Source organism: Ovis aries, chromosome 9 (assembly GCF_016772045.2).
Source record: "Ovis aries strain OAR_USU_Benz2616 breed Rambouillet chromosome 9, ARS-UI_Ramb_v3.0, whole genome shotgun sequence".
Classification (NCBI taxonomy): Eukaryota; Metazoa; Chordata; class Mammalia; order Artiodactyla; family Bovidae; genus Ovis; species Ovis aries.
In genome coordinates this window covers 29,497,933-29,517,897 of record NC_056062.1, presented here as the reverse complement: position 1 = coordinate 29,517,897, position 19,965 = coordinate 29,497,933, and the positions used below count along the sequence as shown (strand labels likewise).

Genomic DNA, 19,965 nt, shown 5'->3' with positions numbered 1-19,965 from the left:
TTCTTGCTATTCTTTGGAACTCTGCATTCAGATGCTTATATCTTTCCTTTTCTCCTTTGCTTTTCGCCTCTCTTCTTTACACAGCTATTTGTAAGGCCTCCCCAGACACCCCTTTTGCTTTTTTGCATTTCTTTTCCATGGGTATGGTCTTGATCCCTGTCTCCTGTACAATGTCACGAACCTCATTCCATAGTTCATCAGGCACTCTATCTATCAGATCTAGGCCCTTAAATCTATTTCTCACTTCCACCGTATAATCATAAGGGATTTGATTTAGGTCATACCTGAATGGTCTAGCGGTTTTCCCTACTTTCTTCAATTTGAGTCTGAATTTGGCAATAAGGAGTTCATGATCTGAGCCATAGTCACAGATTTCAAGTATCATCCTTGGTCTCAGTGCCAGTAACACAACACCCAAAGTTTTGCAAGAAAACAGTGGGAATGACCATGAGATAAAGTAGGATAAAAGAGAGAAATTGAAGTAGTGGCTGGGTGATAGGGACCAGGACAATGTAAACAACTGACAATAATTTTTGGTGATATCACTGCACTGTCATGGGGTAATGCAGTTTTTTCACCTATTCCCAAAGTTATTCACTGATCTCATGGCAGAATTCTGAGAAAATAGGTTATATTCATACTCTTCGTAGAAATGATCAAGTAACTGCTCCTTAACTATCTAATAGTTATTTAGTTGAAAAGTTAAAGATCTCAAAAAAAACCCAGAAATGACAGAATAAGAATGGCCAAACAAACAGAAAAGTGATGGATGAAATAAATCTATTAAAAGTCAAGCATAAAATATAGAAGAAAAATTAAGAGAATTCCCCGGAGGTCTAGTGGGTATGATTCAGCGCTTTCACTGCAAGAGTCTGGGTTCAATCCCTGGCTGAGGAACTAGGATCCTGCAAACTCTGCAGCACAGTCAAAACAGAAATAATAGGAAACGGACATAATCAAATGCAGATGGGGAAAAAAAATTGTTTAGAAGACAATCAGAATTTAAATGGAATAAATCAGTGATTTCAATGGACAAAAGCCAAGACAGAAACAGATTTTTAAAAATATATTTATTGGGCCAATAGCTTTTTTTGGTGAGATTATCTTAAAGAAAAAAAGTAAGGATTCCCATAAAGAGGAAGCAAAGGAGATGTTCATGGTACTGATTATCTGTTAATAACAAAAACTTAGGAGAAAACAAAATAGTTGGCAATAGCAGAATCAATAAAATATGATACATCCACAAAATGGAGTATCATTCAGCCATTAAAATGGAAAGAGAACATACCATATAAAAACAGTTTAACACAATCATACGTTGATTTTTTATGAGCAGAAATGTAAGAAAGTGAAAATGAAGAGAAAAAATGGAAGGGACTGGTCTAATTTTTAAAATAGAAGTACAGCTGATAAACAGTATTAACTAAGTTAGAGGTGTAAAATACAGTGATTTACAATTTTTAAAGGTTATATTCCATTCAGCTTTTATAAAATATCTGCTCGATTTCTCATTTTGTATAGTATATCCTCGTAGATTCTTTCATACCTAACAGTTTATACCTCTTAACTCCCTACCCATACACTGCCCCTTCTCAGCTCCCTCTCCCCATTGGTAATCATCAGTTTGTTCTCTGTATCTGTGAATCTGCTTTTTTTTTCTCATATGCACTAGTTTGCTGTATTTTTAGAGTTCACATAAAAGCGATATATGTATTGGCCTTCCTCTGATATTTCACTCAGCAAAATGGCCTGCAATCCATCCGTGTCGCTGCGAATGGCAGTATTTCATTCTTTTTATGGCTTAGTAGTACTCCACTGTGTACACAGTAATATATGCCACGTTTCTTTATCCATTCATTTGCTGATGTGGACACTTAGGTTGCATCTGTATCTTGGCAGTTATCAATAATACTGCCATGAACACTAGGGTACATGTGTGTTTTCGGAATTAGTGCTTTTTTGGACATACGCCCAACAGTGGAATTACTGGTATATGACGGTAGCTCTATAATTTTTTGAGAAACCTTCATACTGTTTCTCACAGTGGCAGCACCAATTTACATTCCCACCAACAACATATAAGGGTTCCCTTTTCTCCACATCCTTGCCAACATTTATTATTTGTCCTTTTGATGATAGCCATCCTAACAGGTATGAGGTAATACCTCACTGTGGTTCTGATTTTCATTTCCCTGATGATTAGTGATGCTGAGTATCTTTTCCTGTGCCTGCAGGCCACGTGCATGTCCCCTTGGACAAACGTCTATTCAATTCTTCTGTCGATTTTTTAATCAGGTTGTTTCACTGATGTTGAGTTGTATGAACTTTATATATATGTTGGATATTTATCCCTTATCAGTTATATCATTTGCAAATATTTTCTTCTATACGTTGCCTTTCTGTTTTGTTAGTGGTTTCCTTTGCTGTGAAAAAGCGTAAAATATAATTAGGTCCCATTTATTTATTTTGGTTTCATTTTAGGAGATGAATCCAAAAAAATATTGCTATGATTTACATTAAAAATTCTACTTTTCCTATGTTTTCCACTAAGAGTTTTATGGTTTTTGGTCTTAAAGTTAGTCTATTTTGAGTTTATTTTTGTATACGATGTTAGAGAATGTTCTGATTTGTCATTGTTGCTTTAATTCACTAAACCACTTTTTTTTTTTTGCCACCACCCGTGGTTTGTGGGATCTTAGCTCTCTGACCAGGGATTGAACCCAGGCCCCTGGCAGTGAGAGCATGAAGTTCTAACCACTGGATTGCCAAGAATTCCCTAAAATTCACTAAATGACTTTAAGTAGGTACTTTCAACATGTCCTGTCATCATTAAATCATTATTTAATATTCTATATTTTTTATTAATTTTTTAAAAATTCACCAGTGTTTAATTGATTTATGCTTTAATTTAACTAAAATGATTTATGCTTTAAAAAGCCTACACACTTTTAAAAGTTTACTTAAATCAATGTTTCCATAGAGGGTGATTCAGGGAGAAAAATTATAAAAGGAAAAAAAAATCAGGAACTAGGGTTTAAAAACTGGTTAAGTAAAGTATAAAAACTAGAAGAAAGAAGATAAAAAAAGGATGGTGATTAAAATTTTAAAAAGCATAGTGATACAAAAAACCCTTACCCTCCTGTCACCAAAACAGCAAATATTAAAGTTGGTGGGGAGAGGAGAGATATAAAAGAGAAAATACAATTATATTATATATGGTTCGACTGCAAATATATATATATATATATAGGCATAAAGCAAACACTGAAAATTGATTCACTAAGTTTACATGTATACAAATAAACTACTGAAAGTATTAAGGAAGGGGAGTAAATATTTATGTATGGAGGGTAGGGAAAGTAAAGGAGCCAAATAGCCACTGCTATTGCCAAATAGCTTCATCCTTAGAAGCCTATAAATTGTGTCTAAAATAGAAAAATGAGGGACTTCCCTGGTGGTTCATAGTGTGGCCAAAAGACAGAAACAAATTTAAAAAACAGAAAAATTAAAATGAAGAAGGGTTGAAGAGGGCCTACCCTACTTTTGTAAATTTTTCTTTCTCAAACTTACCGTGCTATTTGACTTTTAAAGTTAAGTATATATAAAATCAACTATGTGCACATGGGCGCTCAGTTGTGTCTGATTCTTTGCAACCCCACAGACTGTAGCCCTCCAGGATCCTCTGTCCATGGATATACTTCAGTACAAAATAAAAATACATATATTAAAAAATTATGTGCATGTATGCACTTCCACTTACTACATCACTCTGCTTGATCTCCCAATTGTATGTAATTATTTTATGCCATTATAAAATAATAATTTATACTGTTAAGTTAATCATGTTCCCATTATAACTTGTAGTTACAATTATCTTTTATTTTTTATCTGGCTATTGATTGTGAAAACTGAAAAACATTTTTTACTACTGTGAAAAAAATTAAAAAAAGATATCAAAAAACTCTGTACATATATTACTTTGATATAAATTTAAAACTAAATCACAAAGCTGAAAGGAAAAAAGAGTATGTAAGATAGGAATTTTACTAAGTGTATGAAAAGTCATGGGAAATGATTTTTTTAATGGAGAATCAATTTTGAAACCATTTTTCATCTTAAACATCGAGAAAGTAAAAATACTCAAATCACCCAGGATCTTGTAAGGGCAAGTATAACAAATGACTCTAGACCTGGAAATTACCAAGAGAGAGGCGGTTTCTGGACATAGCACAGGAAAGATTTTAGCTAAAATAAAATGTATAATTAAATTACCTTGGAGGTTGAATTTTGAATTTTTCAAAGACTTCTGGATAAAGTAATGGAAATACTACCATTTCTTTTAGAGCTGCAATATGATTAGACAAGCCACCAACACTATCAAATCGTACCTGTTAATAGAAGGGAAACATTGACATTCTGAGATTTGGGAGTCAAAGCTAAAATCTTATTTCATTCTTAAATTATATCCAAGCCACATATATTGAGTAACAGTAACTTAACAGGAACAACTAGCAACAGTTGTGGCATAAAGATTTAAAAAAAAGGTTCTACAAAGATAAAAATTTCTTATAAAACACTGCTTTTTAAATTTTAAACTAAAATAATACATCTCAGACTGTACTCACTGAAGAATCTAGTTGCATTGGATCAACATCTGCAAGGCTTGCTCCGATTTTCATTCGATCTTTATAAATTCCTTTTAATTCATCTTTTCGAAAATTTAGTGGGAGGCACCTAAGGTTACAAACCCCAAACATTCATCAAACACCACTTTCCTCTCCTAAATTCCATGTTAGAATACAGACATTTTTCTTAAGAATTAAAAAAATTCCAAATGGAGTAATCATGAGATTACGTGTTTTGAGTTCCTCCTTTTCTTTACTAGTTGAGAACTTCAGTGTTAGAAATATTTACATCTGAAGGCTTACACAATCTAATGAAAATATCACAAGATACTACAGCAACATAAAGTAATTCATGGTTGAGAATTCAGGAAGCATCAACATACATTATAATGATAGTGTCTGACCTACAGACACTTTACCATTTGCTGGACACGGTTTTAGTTTAGGTGCTAAACAAGTACAAGGTCATTAAATTCTCACAATACTCTTACAACATAGGTATTATTATTAATCCCATTTTAAAAGAAAGCCAAGGCACAGAAAGGTTAACTGTCTCACCCAGGATCACACAGATAGTATAAGTGGCAGATCTAGGAATCAAGCCTGACTCCAGATCCGCCACCACCCTGCTATTATACCTCTCAGCAAAATATGCAGAGCCCACCAGCACCTGGATCCATGTCAACCTTTCCAAGCAAGAGTGAATCAATACTTTCCTAACTACTTTCAAAAACATTTACAGTAGGTTACAAAAAAATATACCTAGAAAAAGCTCTTGTTTTATAGATGGAAGAATGAAAACGCTCATGTTAAAAGTTAAGATACTTGTACAAGAACGCCTAAGCAAATAATCTCTGCCACTACTAAATACAAGTAAAAGCACACCATCTTCTCCCCAAGTGACAATTCTTGCTAGTTTCAAATTCCATGAGAAATTTATACTGCCAAGCCTAAGACGGAAAAGTTTTCAATTGTGGCTTTAAAAAAGATATTTCTTAAGTAATTCTTAATAGAACTGCATAATATAAAAGTCATAGGACTTAACGTACATTTCTATAAAATGAAGGCAAGTACATAACTTTTGAATGATCTAACTCACTGTCGTTCATTTCATAGAAATGAAATGCACACCAAAATGTATTAACCACACTAAAGAATATACTATTAATTTTAATAATGTATTTTATATGTCTCAGTTCAGTCCAGTCACTCAGTTGTGTCCAACTCTTTGCAACCCCATGGACTGCAGCACTCCAGGCCTCCCTGTCCATCACCAACTCCCGGAGTTTACTCAAACTCACATCCATTGAGTTGGTGATGCCACCCAGCCATCTCATCCTCTGCCGTCCCCTTCTCCTCCTGCCTTCAATCTTTCCCAGCATCAGGGTCGTTTCCAATGAGTTAGTTTTTCGCACCACGTGGCCAAAGTATTGGAGTTTCAGCTTCAGCATCAGTCCTTTTAATGAATATTCAGGACCAATTTCCTTTAGGATGGACTGGTTGGATCTCTCTGCAGTCCAAGGGACTCTCAAGAGTCTTCTCCAACACCACAGTTCCATAGCATCAATTCTCTGACGCTCAGCTTTCTTTATAATCCAATTCTCACATCCATACATGACTACTGGAAAACCATAGCTTTCACTAGATGGACCTTTGTTGGCAAAGGAATGTCTCTGCTTTTCAATATGCTTTCTAGGTTGGTCATAGCTTTTCTTCCAAGGAGCAAGTGTCTTTTAATTTCATGGCTACAATCACCATCTGCAGTGATTTTGGAGCCCCCCAAAATAAAGTCTGTCACTGTTTCCACATCTATTTCCCATGAAGTGATGGGACTGGATGCCATGATCTTAGTTTTCTGAATGTTGAGCTTTAAGCCAACTTTTTCACTTTCCTCTTTCACTTTCATCAAGAGGCTCTTTAGATCTTCTTCACTTTCTGCCATAAGGGTGGTATCATCTGCATATCTGAGGTTATTGATATTTCTCCCGGCAATCTTGATTCCAGCTTGTGCTTCTTCCAGCCCAGCGTTTCTCATGATGTACTCTGCATGTAAGTTAAATAAGCAGGGTGACAATATGCAGCCTTGATGTACTCCTTTCCCTATTTGGAACCAGTCTGTTGTTCCATGTTCAGTTCTAACTGTTGCTTCCTGACCTGCATACAGACTTCTCAAGAGGTAGGTCAGGTGGTCTTATAGTCCCATCTTTTTAAGAATTTTCCAGTTTGCTGTGGTCCACACAGTCAAAGGCTTTGACATAGTCAATAAAGCAGATGTTTTTCTCGAACTCTTGCTTTTTCACTGATCCAACAGATGCTGGCTATTTGATCTCTGGTTCTTCTGCCTTTTCTAAATCCAGCTTGAACATCTGAAAGTTCACAGTTCATGTACTGTTGAAGCCTGGCTTGGAGAATTTTGAGCATTAACTTTACTAGTGTGTGAGATGAGTGCAATTGTGCAGTAGTTTGAGCATTCTTTGGCATTGCCTTTCTTTGGGATTGGAATGAAAACTGACCTTTTCCAGTCCTGTGGCCACTGCTGAGTTTTCAAAGTTGCTGACATACTGAATGCAGCACTATCACAGCATCATCTTTCAGGATTTGAAATAGCTCAACTGGAATTCCATTACCTCCACTAGCTTTGTTCGTAGTGATGCTTCCTAAGGCCCACTTGACTTCGCATTCCAGGATGTCTGGCTTTAGGTGAGTAATCACACCATCGTGGTTATCTGGTTCATTGTGATCTTTTTTGTACAGTTCTTCTGTGTATTCTTGCCACCTCTTCTTAATATCTTCTGGTTCTGTTAGGTCCATACCATTTCTGTTCTTTATTGTGCCCATCTTTGCATGAAATGTTCCCTTGGTATCTCTAACTTTCTTGAAGAGATCTCTAGACTTTCCCATTCTATTGTTTCTTCTATTTCTTTGCACTGATCACTGAGGAAGGCTTTCTTATCTCTCCTTTGTATTCCTTGGAACTTTAAATTCAAATATCTTTCCTTTTCTCCTTTGCCTTTCGCTTTTCTTCTAGTCATAGCTATTTGTAAGGCCTCCTCAGACAAAAATGTCTCAATATATCCCAAATATTTCATCACACAAAATGAATATTTTAAAAATTGACATAATTTACATTCTCTTTTTTTGTACTCAGTCTTTGAAATGCAAGAGTGTATTTTTTACCAAAATGGATGGTAAATCTCAATTCAGATGAGCTATGGATACATTTTAAGTGTCATATGTGGCTGGCTAGTAGCCAGCATACTGAATGTTGTGTTAAGCTGCTTCAGTCATGTCTGACTCTTTGCGACCCTTTGGACTGTAGCCTACCAGGCTCCTTTTTCAAGGATTCTCCAGGCAAGAATACCAGAGAGGATTGCCATTTCCTCCTTCATGGGCACTTCCTGACCCAGGGATCAAACACACCGCTCCTACATCACAGGCAGATTCTTAACTGCTGAGCCACCAGGGGAAGCCCAGCATACTGAATAAAACAGAGCTAACATGATTTAAAAAACACAGAGAACTTAGGATATAAAAAATGATTGGTTTGCATGCCCCTTCAATATGTTCTAGTCGCTTTATCAAACATTGTTTCCTACCCTACAAATATTGCATTGTTAGAATCCAAGCACTGAATTATTCATTTACCCCCCATATCCGTAAAATGGGAGTAATTTTTGCCCTGTTTCTATGATTATTGTGAAAAATCAAATGAGCTGATTTAGTATGTCTGAACTTATCCTACAAGCAGTTATGAAATAAGTTAACCTTTACATTTTCCTGAAGAGTTCTACAATACGAATTTTTTTATCATTATAAACAGAAAAAAAATTTTCAGTGAAAAAACAATTATTTCCTCAAGTCAGTGTTTACCAAGCAGCATTTTGGTTTTATAAGAAAACATATGCTCTGGACTTCCCTGGAGGTCCAATGGTTAGAAATTCGCCTGCCAGTGCAGAGGACATGGGTTCAGTCCCTAGTCTGGGAAAATCTCACATGCCATGGGGCAGCTGGGCCTACCAAGCCCATGTGCTGTGACTACTGAAGCCTGTATGCCTAGAGCCCGTGCTCCACAAGAGAAGCCGCTGCAGTGAGAAGTACTGCAACAAAGAGAAAACCCTGCTCACCACAGCTAGACAAAGCCCACATACCGTGACAAAGATCCAGTGCAGTCAAAAATATATAAATTAAAAAAAATAGGTTCTAACCACAGTGAAGTTTCAACTGCAGATATTTCACACAAGAGTTATTACATATTAAGGCTTATATATTAAACTGGTATATAATTTTTAACTAATTTTTTAATATGTGCCAAGCTGTACATATTTCCAAATTATTCATTTTTCTTTCTACTTAAAAAAGCTGGCAGTTTTAAAGGAATCAATAAGCACTTACCTGTTGATAGCTCTATTACGGCTCCTTTTTCTTCTCCTCTCAAACTGCTGTTCATCTTCTGAAGAGGATGATGAAGTAGAGTCACTACTGTGGATTGCATGCCTTCGCCTAAAGAGGTAAACTGAAATCATAATGGAAGAAGGCAGGAGAAACATACAATACAAATATCAGAAATACCTAAAAATACCTAGTGATCCAAAAATGTTTATCATAAAATTAATGTATTTGCTGAATCAATGAAGTGAGCTTTGTTGGTTCAATCTTTTGAAGTAAATAAAAGACTTGGATAACTGAGAATGGAAAAGATAGGAGGCTATAGGCATCATTAAGACAAAACATGGTCCAGGCAGAGTGACTTATTATCTTAATATAAGTCCGGTACACTCAAAGAGAAGGTACGATAAAGAGGGTTTTGCAATCTTTGGGAGAGTAATTTTAGAAAGTATTTTCAAGATTATACTATATATAACTTACATTTGGAAGGGAATCACCTATTTTGAAATGTCAAACAATATTCAAAGGAGAACAAGGTAATTTTTTTTTCTTTAGAATTTTTAATGTAAACCAAAGGGGATCAAGAGGGATCAAAAAAAGCTAAGAAACAGTGGGAAAACAGATGGTATTTTATCTATAGTGTATCTTCAACTCTAAATTCACAACTGCCGTTTAATGGTTGTGTAAACGTGGATTAGTTACTCAACCCATATAAGCCTTTTTTTTCCTACTTACAAAAAAAAAAGATAAAAATAATCAAAATCTTAGCCTGCTTGGTAGTATCAGATGAAGCACCGAGTGTTACAAACTCAAAAAAGTTTTTAAATCACTTCTACCTTTGGACAGTTGCAAACGACTCACGGAATAAAAGCAAAGAAATCTGGCTGGGAAAACTTTTAATCATTCTGTTGGCTCAGGGTGGACAGCATTTCCTGAGTCAGAATACAATCATGGTTAAGTAGGTATGTCCAAAAATACAGAAGGTCACAATCTATTATCTGAAAATTGAAGTCCAGAATCTTGTACCTAGAAAAACCCTGAAAACAAGTTTTTCCATTATTCACTGAGCAGCAAAACATGACCTGAAATGTCACAAATGCAATTCACAGTCTCTGTTTGTCCCACTTACTATAATTATTCATATGGTTTGCTATAAAATTAATACATTTGACTATACATGGGGGGCCCAGACACACAAATGTTAATGTTGCACATTATGACTGTTGTATATTATCTTTTAACTCTACCCCTGGCCACAAATCTGAATGCTGAAACATAAACAGCTCCAGGATTTTGATACTCCTCCACCATCTACCCACTCAAACACGCCCAAGACCTATTTTGTGATCTGCCTGAAACTAAAAATATCTAGTACAAGTCTATAATTTTATATGAAAAACTTATTTAATACTACCATTAATATTATTAAGAGACCCTCACAATTACATAGTACACACAACTGTTTGTGAATTCAGCAGGTATGCACATAATTAAGACTAACAATTAATGAAAAGGACTAGCATTTACTGTTTCTTGTACCCGGCAGTTGACATATCTCATTTAAACAATTACAACTCTGGACAAGTACATATTAGTAGGCTCATTGTATAATCAGGGCCAATATGGCTCACAGTTCAACTAATCTGCTTAAAATATCAGAATTAGTCAGTGACAGTGTCAGAATTCAAAACCTTCGTCTATTTTTAAAAAAATGGTTCACATACTGTACACTACCACACTGATGATCTCCAGTTGTTTATTTCATAAATCAAAAAAGTTATAAGCAAACCACAAATTCTTGTGTATTGACAGTTTCCAATGTCTGATTTGCAAAGTAGGGATTACCTTTAACCATTAAAGTGCAGTAACAAATGCATATAGTACTTAACATATGCCAGGCACTATTTTAAGTGATTTACATGTATTAACTCATCTAATCTGCAGTATTATGAAATAGGTGCTATTGTCTGCATTCTACAGATCACAAAGTTAAGCACGGATAGGTTAAGTAACTTGGAAGAGGTCACTAATAAGTTAAGTGGTAGACGTGAATTCACAATCTAGGCAGTCCTAGCTCTTCAAAATTACACTACACTGCACAAAGTCTATTTCAGTTGAAAAAAATTCTAAACACATATAACCCACGTTCACTCTTTTTCTTTCTTCCCATTTTACTAAGAAATTTTGAAAATCTGACACAGACAGCACTGGCCCTGCACTGTGAATCCAACTAGAACTTCTAGAGAGGTCAGTTCTAGTTCCTCAACAACCAGTAAGGTATACTTTGAAACACTAGTGAAGCAATTGTGCTGTTTATGTTACCTTCTTGTTTAAAGGTGGTAGGTTTGTTTCAGAAACTGCAAACTGAGGCTAGAGAATAAACCTTTGATGATGAGAGGTTAGCAATCACAAGCAAGAAAGAAAAATCCTAATTTAAGGCAGCATTTCTGAAGCTCTGCTGTACTGTAAGTATGCCAAGAGACCCTTGGAAGATCCTGCATGGTGGTTGCAAGTTTCACTAAGAGCAAAGTTCCAACGATTCTTCGGATTTGTGTATTGTTTCCGTGCCTAAGCAGGATAGGAACTATAAACAGAGGCTGATCTCTTCAAGAAAAAGTAAAAAAGCTAAGCAAAATGACTACCATTAAAGCTGTCAGAAGAAATGAGATGTTAACTCCACCCTGGCATAGAAAATTCAGAGAAAAAAAGGGTTTATAAAGGGCTACATTCAAAACATCTGGTAAAGGTGTAGAGAAACTGAAACTCTAGTACACTGTGGGAATGTGAAGTGCAGCAACCATTTTGGAAACATCATCTGGCAGTTCCTCAAAACATTAAATATAGCTAGTATCTGATCCAGCAATTTCATTTCCAGGTATATATCCAGGAGAAACCAAAACATGTCCACACAGAGTTACACGTGAATGTTCCTAACAGAATTACTCATAATAGCCAAGAAAGTAGAAGCAACCCAAATGTACATCAACTAATAAAGGGATAAACAAAATATGGTACGTTTATACAAAGGAATCTTTATTTGCCAATAAAAAGGGATGTAGTGGGACTTCTCTGGTGGTCCAATAGTTAAGAATTTGCTGGCCATTCTTGTTTCTCTTGAAAATGAATTTTGCCTTTGACCAAAGATTCACCTAGGTGGGGATAAGCATAAGTGTTGCTTCAATTTTCTGAGGTCTTGTGAGATAAACAAGATCAATTGAAAAAAAAATTCACCTGCCAATTTAGGGGACATGGGTTCCATCCCAGGTCTGGGAAGATTCCACATGCTGCAGAGCAACAAAGCCCATGCTCCACAACTGCTGAGCCCTTGTGCTACAACTACTGAAGCCCGTGAGCCTAGAGCCTGTGCTCCACAAGAGAAGCCACCACAATGAGAAGCCCATGCACCACAACTAGAAAAAGCCCATGGGCAGTAATGAAGACCCAGCAGAGCCAAAAATTGGGGAAAAAATTTTTTTAATTAAAAAATTTTATTAAAAAAAAAGAATGAAGTACTGATATATACTACAATGTAGATGAACCTTGAAACTGTTTTAATAAGCAAAAGAAGCCAGTCACAAAATATTCCACTCATATGAAATACCCAGAATCTATAGAGACAGACAGTAGACTAGTGGTAGCTTAGAGCTGGAGGTATTGGAGTGATAACTGAAGACTACAGGGTTATTCTTTAAGGCAAGAATTGTACACTTTAAACGGGTAAGCTATATGGTATGTGAATTATATCACAATAAAGTTGTTATCAAAATGAAAAAGTGGAAAGGGAGTTATCAAAACCAATACAAAGGTCACTAATGTAACTCATGGAACAGCTAAATCTCTTGCTTCATACTTCAAATGTGTCAGAATCCACCACTAGTCTGAGATCCAAGGGCAGGAATTCTGGCTGAGCCATTTTTATATCCATAGTATTTGGCACATAGTAGTACCCCAATATTTGTTACGTAATAGGAGGGGGGGGAAATCCTGTACCCGAGGAGTTACACAGTAACATAAGACACTCTGCATAGAGAAAGAGTATACCCTGCGAACTAAATAAGGGAACTCCAGCACCAAAGAAGCAATAAAAAGGAAAGACCCACCTGCTACCCACTGCAAGCTGGTGACTACAGAGCTCGTCAGTCAACAATCATGTTATTCCCAGAAATATAAACCCATTAAATATGGGAAAAGAAATTAAATTTCAAAGTAACTGCTACCCTCTCACTTCTGTTGGCTCAAACAGAGGCCTGTTCTGTGAGTCAGGCAGCCGCCCTGGATACTATGCTAATGAGGACTCCAGTGCATACTATACTTTACTCTCCTCTTCTGAGGATCATTAAATTTCACTATCAAAATACTGGTCTTTAACAATATCCTACAGGGCCTATGAAAAGTACCAACAGTATGGGCACCTTTCAATTTATCTCTGGCAGCTCCGACACGTTGTCTTTCTCATCCTCTATCCTTCTGGGCTGTGGTTGTATGAAAAGGGATGAAGAAACAAGAAATCCAGAATGTATACTTATGATTTTGAAACTCTAAAAATGAAATTAAGAAAAATATGAAATTCTACTTGTGTCCTGCCTTTTTAGGCTTCCCTTATAAGCTTCCTCATTCATGAACTACTATAATGCTAATATTACCCAGAAAATTCTATTGCATCAGAAAATCTTCTGTTACTCGGGAGAATGAAGAATTAATAAGAATTACCTCGTCAGACTTAAATATGACAGACAGACAAGCGATAGGACGCAGAAGGAAAAGAAACCCACAAATAATCTTAATAGTCAAAGAAAATTAATGTTTCCTACTATGTAAGAAAAACAAATTTGCCAAAAAAAGATGGACAGAGTCGTAAGAAGTCTAAAGGCTATGTAACTTAGAATTTGTCATGGTTAAGAAAATATGTCTGGGATAGTATGTAAAGACTATCACAAGACTAAACCTATACTCTAACTTAATGTGAAAATTAAATGAGACAGTCTATGTAAAATGCTTACATCAAGCCAGGAATGCAGTAAACACCGAAGTGAAAGTAGCTCTCTATTATTACTGTGGAACGGGTGAATAAACTACCTTACCATGGCAGTTATTAATAATTCCTATCAGCGAAAGCAAACTGAAAACCAGTCAGTAGTTGTGGAGCCTGAAGTGGTAAAGCCCTGAAGACACAGGGCTAACTCTCCAAAATACACAATTCTAGAATTCCATCCTGATACACCCAATCTTAAGGCTCCAGAATTCTACTCTAATACAGCCACAATCATATCATAAATCAATCACTATTTCAGAACCAAACCTGTTCATTCGTTTACAATAAGGACTTCTTGGTCCCGCAGAAGACAATCGATATCTTGGTCTCGCAGGAGAAGCTGGGCCAGTATAAAATATTTTGGGCTTTCTCTGATGACGAGGTTCTAAGGAAAAAATTATACGTACATGACACTTAAATATGTATAAATACAATTTGCTCTTCATCTAAATACTTACAAAGGTGCTGTGCATGTGCACACGCTAAGTGGCTTCAGTTGTGTCCAACTCTTTGCAACCCCATGGACTGTAACCCACCAGGCTCCTCTGTCCATGGGATTCTCCAGGCAAGAGTACTGGAGTGGGTGGCCATGCCCTTCCTTTCATGAAAATACTATTAATAGCATGTATCTACTAGAGTATATTTTACTGTTCGTGGTTTAAATCATTTACGCCTGCAAGGCTGCTACTGAATGTGTGTGTGCAGGACAGACAACAACCAACAAAAACACACACTGACCACAAACAACCATTATGATTATACTGATGCATAATGGCTGATTATCAGTCATATATATATACAGACACACATATATATGTACACACACACACACAGACATACATACATATACTTTAAAGCGTTGAGGTACAACTTTAACATAAGTCAAAAATGGTCCTATTTATACAAACTTATAAATTAAGTACAAAACTGTGAAAGCTAAAATAACTAAAGACAGACATGAAATTTCAAAGTCACCCAATTATTTGCTTTGGTCAAGGCTAACATTTAATTTTTAGAAGATGTAACATCTTAAGTCGGAAAGAGAAAAAGAAATATTGTATAAAATTGCTTATTGCTTATCAAGAAAAATGGTACAGATGAACTTATTTGCAAAGCAGAAACAGAGATACAGATGTAGAGAGCGAACTCATGGATACCAAGGGAGTAAGCAGGTGATGGTGGGATGAACTGGGAGACTGGGACTGACATACATACACTACTGTGCATAAAAAAGATGACTAATGAGAAACTGCGCATAGCACAGGGAACTCTATACCCAACGCTCTGTGGTGACCTAAATGGGAAGGAGATCTAAAAAAGAAGGGATATATGTACAACTGATTCACTCTGCTATACAGGAGAAACGTAACATTGTAAAGTAACTATACTCCAATAAAATTTAAAATATATATATATACACACACACACCAAGGAGGAAAAGAAAAAGAAATAACTTCCTGCACATTTTGGGTAAGTTACGAAAAACAACAGCCATGAGTATTCCGTAAAATGAAAACTTGAAAAATAAGAATGACAATGGAAAGGCAGTAAAGATAAAGGTAACCTAACTATATATTCTCCTGGAAAAAACATTAATAGACATGTCTTACTTTCCAATGGAGCCTGATAGTAAACAGTAGCCTTTCTTTGTCTAAGATAGTATCGCTTCTGATTATCTTCTTCAACGTCCTCTTCATCTTCATCTTCATCGTCATCATCATCTTCCTCTTCTTCATCATCTTCATCTTCACCATCATCATCTTCATCTTCTTGGTCTTCACCCTCTTCAGATGACTCTACAAATTAAGAAACATTTACTTTCAGGCTTCTAAAGACCCTCCTTTTAAAACTCATTTACTTCTAGATTGTCCAAAGAATCTTTAATTCTGCAACATTAAAGACTAAAGATTTTGAAAAATGAAGTAAAAAACTGTAGAATTAAAAATAACTAGAGCAAAGAAAAAAGCAGTTTAAAGGCCACTGTCACTAAGTACCAAACTAAATGTTAAAGTATTACTGCTAATTCATTAATATAGTGAACTTCTGTCCCTGAGTTACATGACATGTAGTCTACTTAAAGATAATGTAAAATACCCTCAGCAAACATTTAGAAATTGCAGCAATAAGTTCTAAAGAGAATAGTAAAACCTGGCATGAGGATATAGATCAGTAATAGAGCATTTAATGGCAGAATAGTAAAACTTAACTTTAATCAACTTTTAACTAAAACAGGTAGACATATGTTATCTGTAGATATATGACATAAGCAAACCAGTTTCATCTGTTTTAGAGTTGTTTATTTCAAATATATTCCCAGCAAAACACATTATCCTTATATCTCCCTTACTTTCACTTTTTTTCTGACACTATAACCAACTCCCTAATTTATCACAATTTACCATACATGTTATAGCTTCTGAATAAAGACTATATCCTACTAAATAAAAAGCATTGAAATTCAAACCCAGAAGACAGAACAAGAGGAAAAGACTAACCCACACTGCCTTCTTGATTGTCAGTTGTTTCTTCATCAGTTCTTTGAATATCTTTTTGTTTTCCTCTTGTGTACATGTTAAGATTCCCCTAAAAATGTTTAAATAAAATCCATTATTGTTTAGTATGTTTATTTAAAATAAATCCAGTAGGACCTTCCAACCTTACTTAAATAATGAAGATATTTCTAGTTATAAACTCTTACAACTCCAGTAATAACTCTGCTGCTAAGTCGCTTCAGTTGCATCCGACTCTGTGAGACCCCATAGATGGCAGCCCACCAGGCTCTGCCGTCCCTGGGATTCTCCGGGCAAGAACACTGGAGTGGGTTGCCATTTCCTTCTCCAATGCATGAAAGTGAAAAGTGAAAGTGAAGTTGCTCAGTCATGTCTGACTCTTAGCGACCCCATGGACTGCAGCCTTCCAGGCTCCTCCATCCCTGGGATTTTCCAGGCGAGAGTACTGGAGTGGGGTGCCATTGCCTTCTCCAAGTAATAACTCTAGTGACTGATAAATGCTCAACAAAATGAATAATTTAACCAAAAGAAAGGATAGGGACCACAGAAAAAAGGTTAAACTGGAAATTATGAAATCATCCCCTTAATGGAAGAATATATTTACTTCTTCTGTTTCATTAAATACTTCCAAGTCTTCAAGTTTTCTCATTCGCCGTCTACGCTGCTTCTCCATATCATCCATTTTTTGAAGCACAGCTTCAGCAGTGCTTAAAAAAAAATGATACAAACATAAGCTAAAATTGTGAAAGAGTAGTATATATATATTTTAAAAAGTAGTATGTTTTTAAAAACTTAATTTTTCTTCCATTATATTCTTCAACTGCTGGAATTTTAAATATCTTTATAAGAAGCACTGATTTACTACTATAAAAATTTTAGCTATTCTTTATAAGAATTTCAATACAAATATAGTTAAATGCACATACAGAATTATTACAAAGTCCTTTAATGATCACTTTATACTTTACATAAACGGAATGCATTTAATATTCATGCTAGTCAAAATTTAGTCCCCAATGAAAAGTTTTTGTCGGCTAAATCATGTTCATCTAAATGAGTTTTACTTACTTTGTTATAAGTTTGTCAAACAGTACAGACTGGTTCACACTACCATAGCGGCTTCTGATCCTACAACTCCGGCGAACTTCAACATCACCGTTCTCTTCATGCAAGTGTTCTGTTTTTTGAACTATGTTTCTAGTCCTCAATGACCGAGTAACTGCAATTGCTTTGTCTTCACAGATGTGTACATAAAAGTAAACAGAAAGATTTGAAATAACAGCATTTATAAAATAATTCTAAAGTGAACAACTGAAGAGCTAGACTTTCATGTAACAAAGTTTTAGTTTCTTGAACTTACCCTTATCTTACGTAAAAATAAACAACACACACCTACCATAAGTCCAATCATACCACTCTCAAGAGAAAAACATACATATATAAATAATACAAAGACTTGTATATAGTGTTCGAAGCAGTTTTGTGACAGCCCCCCAAATGGAAACAACCCAAAACAAATGTCCATCAAAAGACAGACAGACCAATTGCAAGAAACAACCTAAGTGTCCACCAAGAGGTGAATGGATAAAGAATATGTGGGACTGGGAACTTCCTGGTGGTCCAGTGGTTATCACTCCACACTTCTACTGTGAGGGTCTGGGTTCAATCCCCAAGCCCTGGTTGGGAAGCTAAGATTTCACAAGCTGTGTGGCATGCCACCACCCTCACAAAAACAAACCCAAAAAACAAACAAAAATCCCCCACAGAATATGTGGAATATGCACACAACAGAACAGTGTTCAGTCATAAGAAGCAGGACATCCTGCCATTGGCAGTAACACGGATGGACCTTGAAGGCATTATACTAAATGAAGTAAGTCAGAGAAAGACAAATACCAAATGACATCACTTACATGTATGATACCGGAACAGAAACTACAATAATGGTTACAAAGGACTGGGTGGGGAGTAAGAGAAAGGAGAAGATTGTTGGTCAAAGAATACAAATTTTCAGCCATAAAATGAGTAAGTTCTGGAGCTCTAATGTACAGCAGATTGATTATAGCTAATAATACTGTGAAGTGACGTCGCTCAGTCATGCCCGACTCTTTGCGACCCCATGGACTTTAGTTTACAAGGCTCCTCTGTCCATGGAATTTTCCAGGCAAGAGTACTGGAGTGGGTTGCCATTCTCTTCTCCAGGGGATCCTCCTGACCCAGGGATTGAACCCAGGTCTCCCGCATTGCGGGCAGCCGCTTTACCGTCTGAGCCACCAGGGAAGTCCTACTGGATACTTAATGTTGCTAAGAGAGTGCGGCTTGAATGTTCTCAGCAGTAAGAGAAATGGGAATTACATGATATGATGCAGGTGTTAGCTAAAACCATGATAATCGTCATTTTGTAATATATAAGGATCGAATCAACGTTCCTTGTACTCCTTAAATTAACACACTGTTACATATCAATTACATTAAAAGAAAGCTAAGGAAAAAGACTGTGGTATATCCATATAATGGAATACTACTATTGAGCAACAGAAAACAACTCTATGGATGATTCTCAAAGAAAGTATGCTGACTAAAAGAAGCCAGACAAAAAGAACACATACTGTATAATTCCATTGATATAAAGCTGTAGAAAATACAAAACTACTCTACAGTGGCAGAAAGCAGATTGGTGGCCACTTAGGAACCCTGGGGCATGGAGGGCATGGAGAGGAGCTGGCGAAGCCAGCACTGATTATAAAGGGGCCTGAGGAAATTCTGGGAGGTGGTTATCTTTACTACTTTCTCATGGTGATGGTTTGACAGCACACACTTGCATCAAAACCAAACAGACTGTATACTTTAAATATGGACAGTTTATTGTATGTACCTCAGTATGCTTGTAAACAAAAATTGAACATTTAAGAAACTTTAAATGCCTTTAACATTACTTACCTTCTTTGCACTCTTCTTTTTTTTTATCAGCCTGCTGTCTGGCCAACTGCCTATATTAAAAAATATATTAAATAACTCAAGATAATTGAAATGATTTTAAATCCTGTATTTTACAATATTATAAACTAGGACAATGGAAAAATATGTTTATATAAGTTATGGCTAAATAAAGGCTAAGAACCCTGTTGTGAAATTCAATGATATACAGTTGTCCCTCAGTGCGAGGAAGGGATTGGTTCTAGGGTCCCCCGTGGATACCAAAATCCAAGGATGCTTAAGTCTCTTAGAATTTGCATATAACCCATGTCCATCCTCTTGTATACCTTGTCATCTCCAAATCACTTGTAATACCTAATACAATGTAAATGCTACATAAACAGTTGTTCAGTTCAGTTCAGTCGCTCAGTTGTATCCAACTCTTTGCGACCCCATGGACTGCAGCATGCCAGGCTTCCCTGTCTATCACCAACTT

General features: G+C 36.1%; 1 protein-coding gene across 2 annotated transcripts in view; it reads right to left on the bottom strand.

Moving 5' to 3' along the window:
* The window catches only part of ATAD2 (ATPase family AAA domain containing 2), a 66,781-nt gene that overhangs the window by 31,528 nt on the left and 15,288 nt on the right, over positions 1–19,965 (bottom strand). For both annotated transcript variants that reach the window (XM_027972923.3, XM_027972924.3), the window contains exons 3-11: positions 19,494–19,543; positions 17,622–17,787; positions 17,158–17,260; positions 16,539–16,626; positions 15,654–15,839; positions 14,311–14,428; positions 9,018–9,125; positions 4,626–4,734; positions 4,273–4,388 (exon numbers count right to left, since the gene is read on the bottom strand). In XM_027972923.3, coding sequence (XP_027828724.1) covers positions 4,273–4,388; positions 4,626–4,734; positions 9,018–9,125; positions 14,311–14,428; positions 15,654–15,839; positions 16,539–16,626; positions 17,158–17,260; positions 17,622–17,787; positions 19,494–19,543 — 1,044 coding nt within the window. The remainder of the gene's footprint in view (positions 1–4,272; positions 4,389–4,625; positions 4,735–9,017; positions 9,126–14,310; positions 14,429–15,653; positions 15,840–16,538; positions 16,627–17,157; positions 17,261–17,621; positions 17,788–19,493; positions 19,544–19,965) is intronic.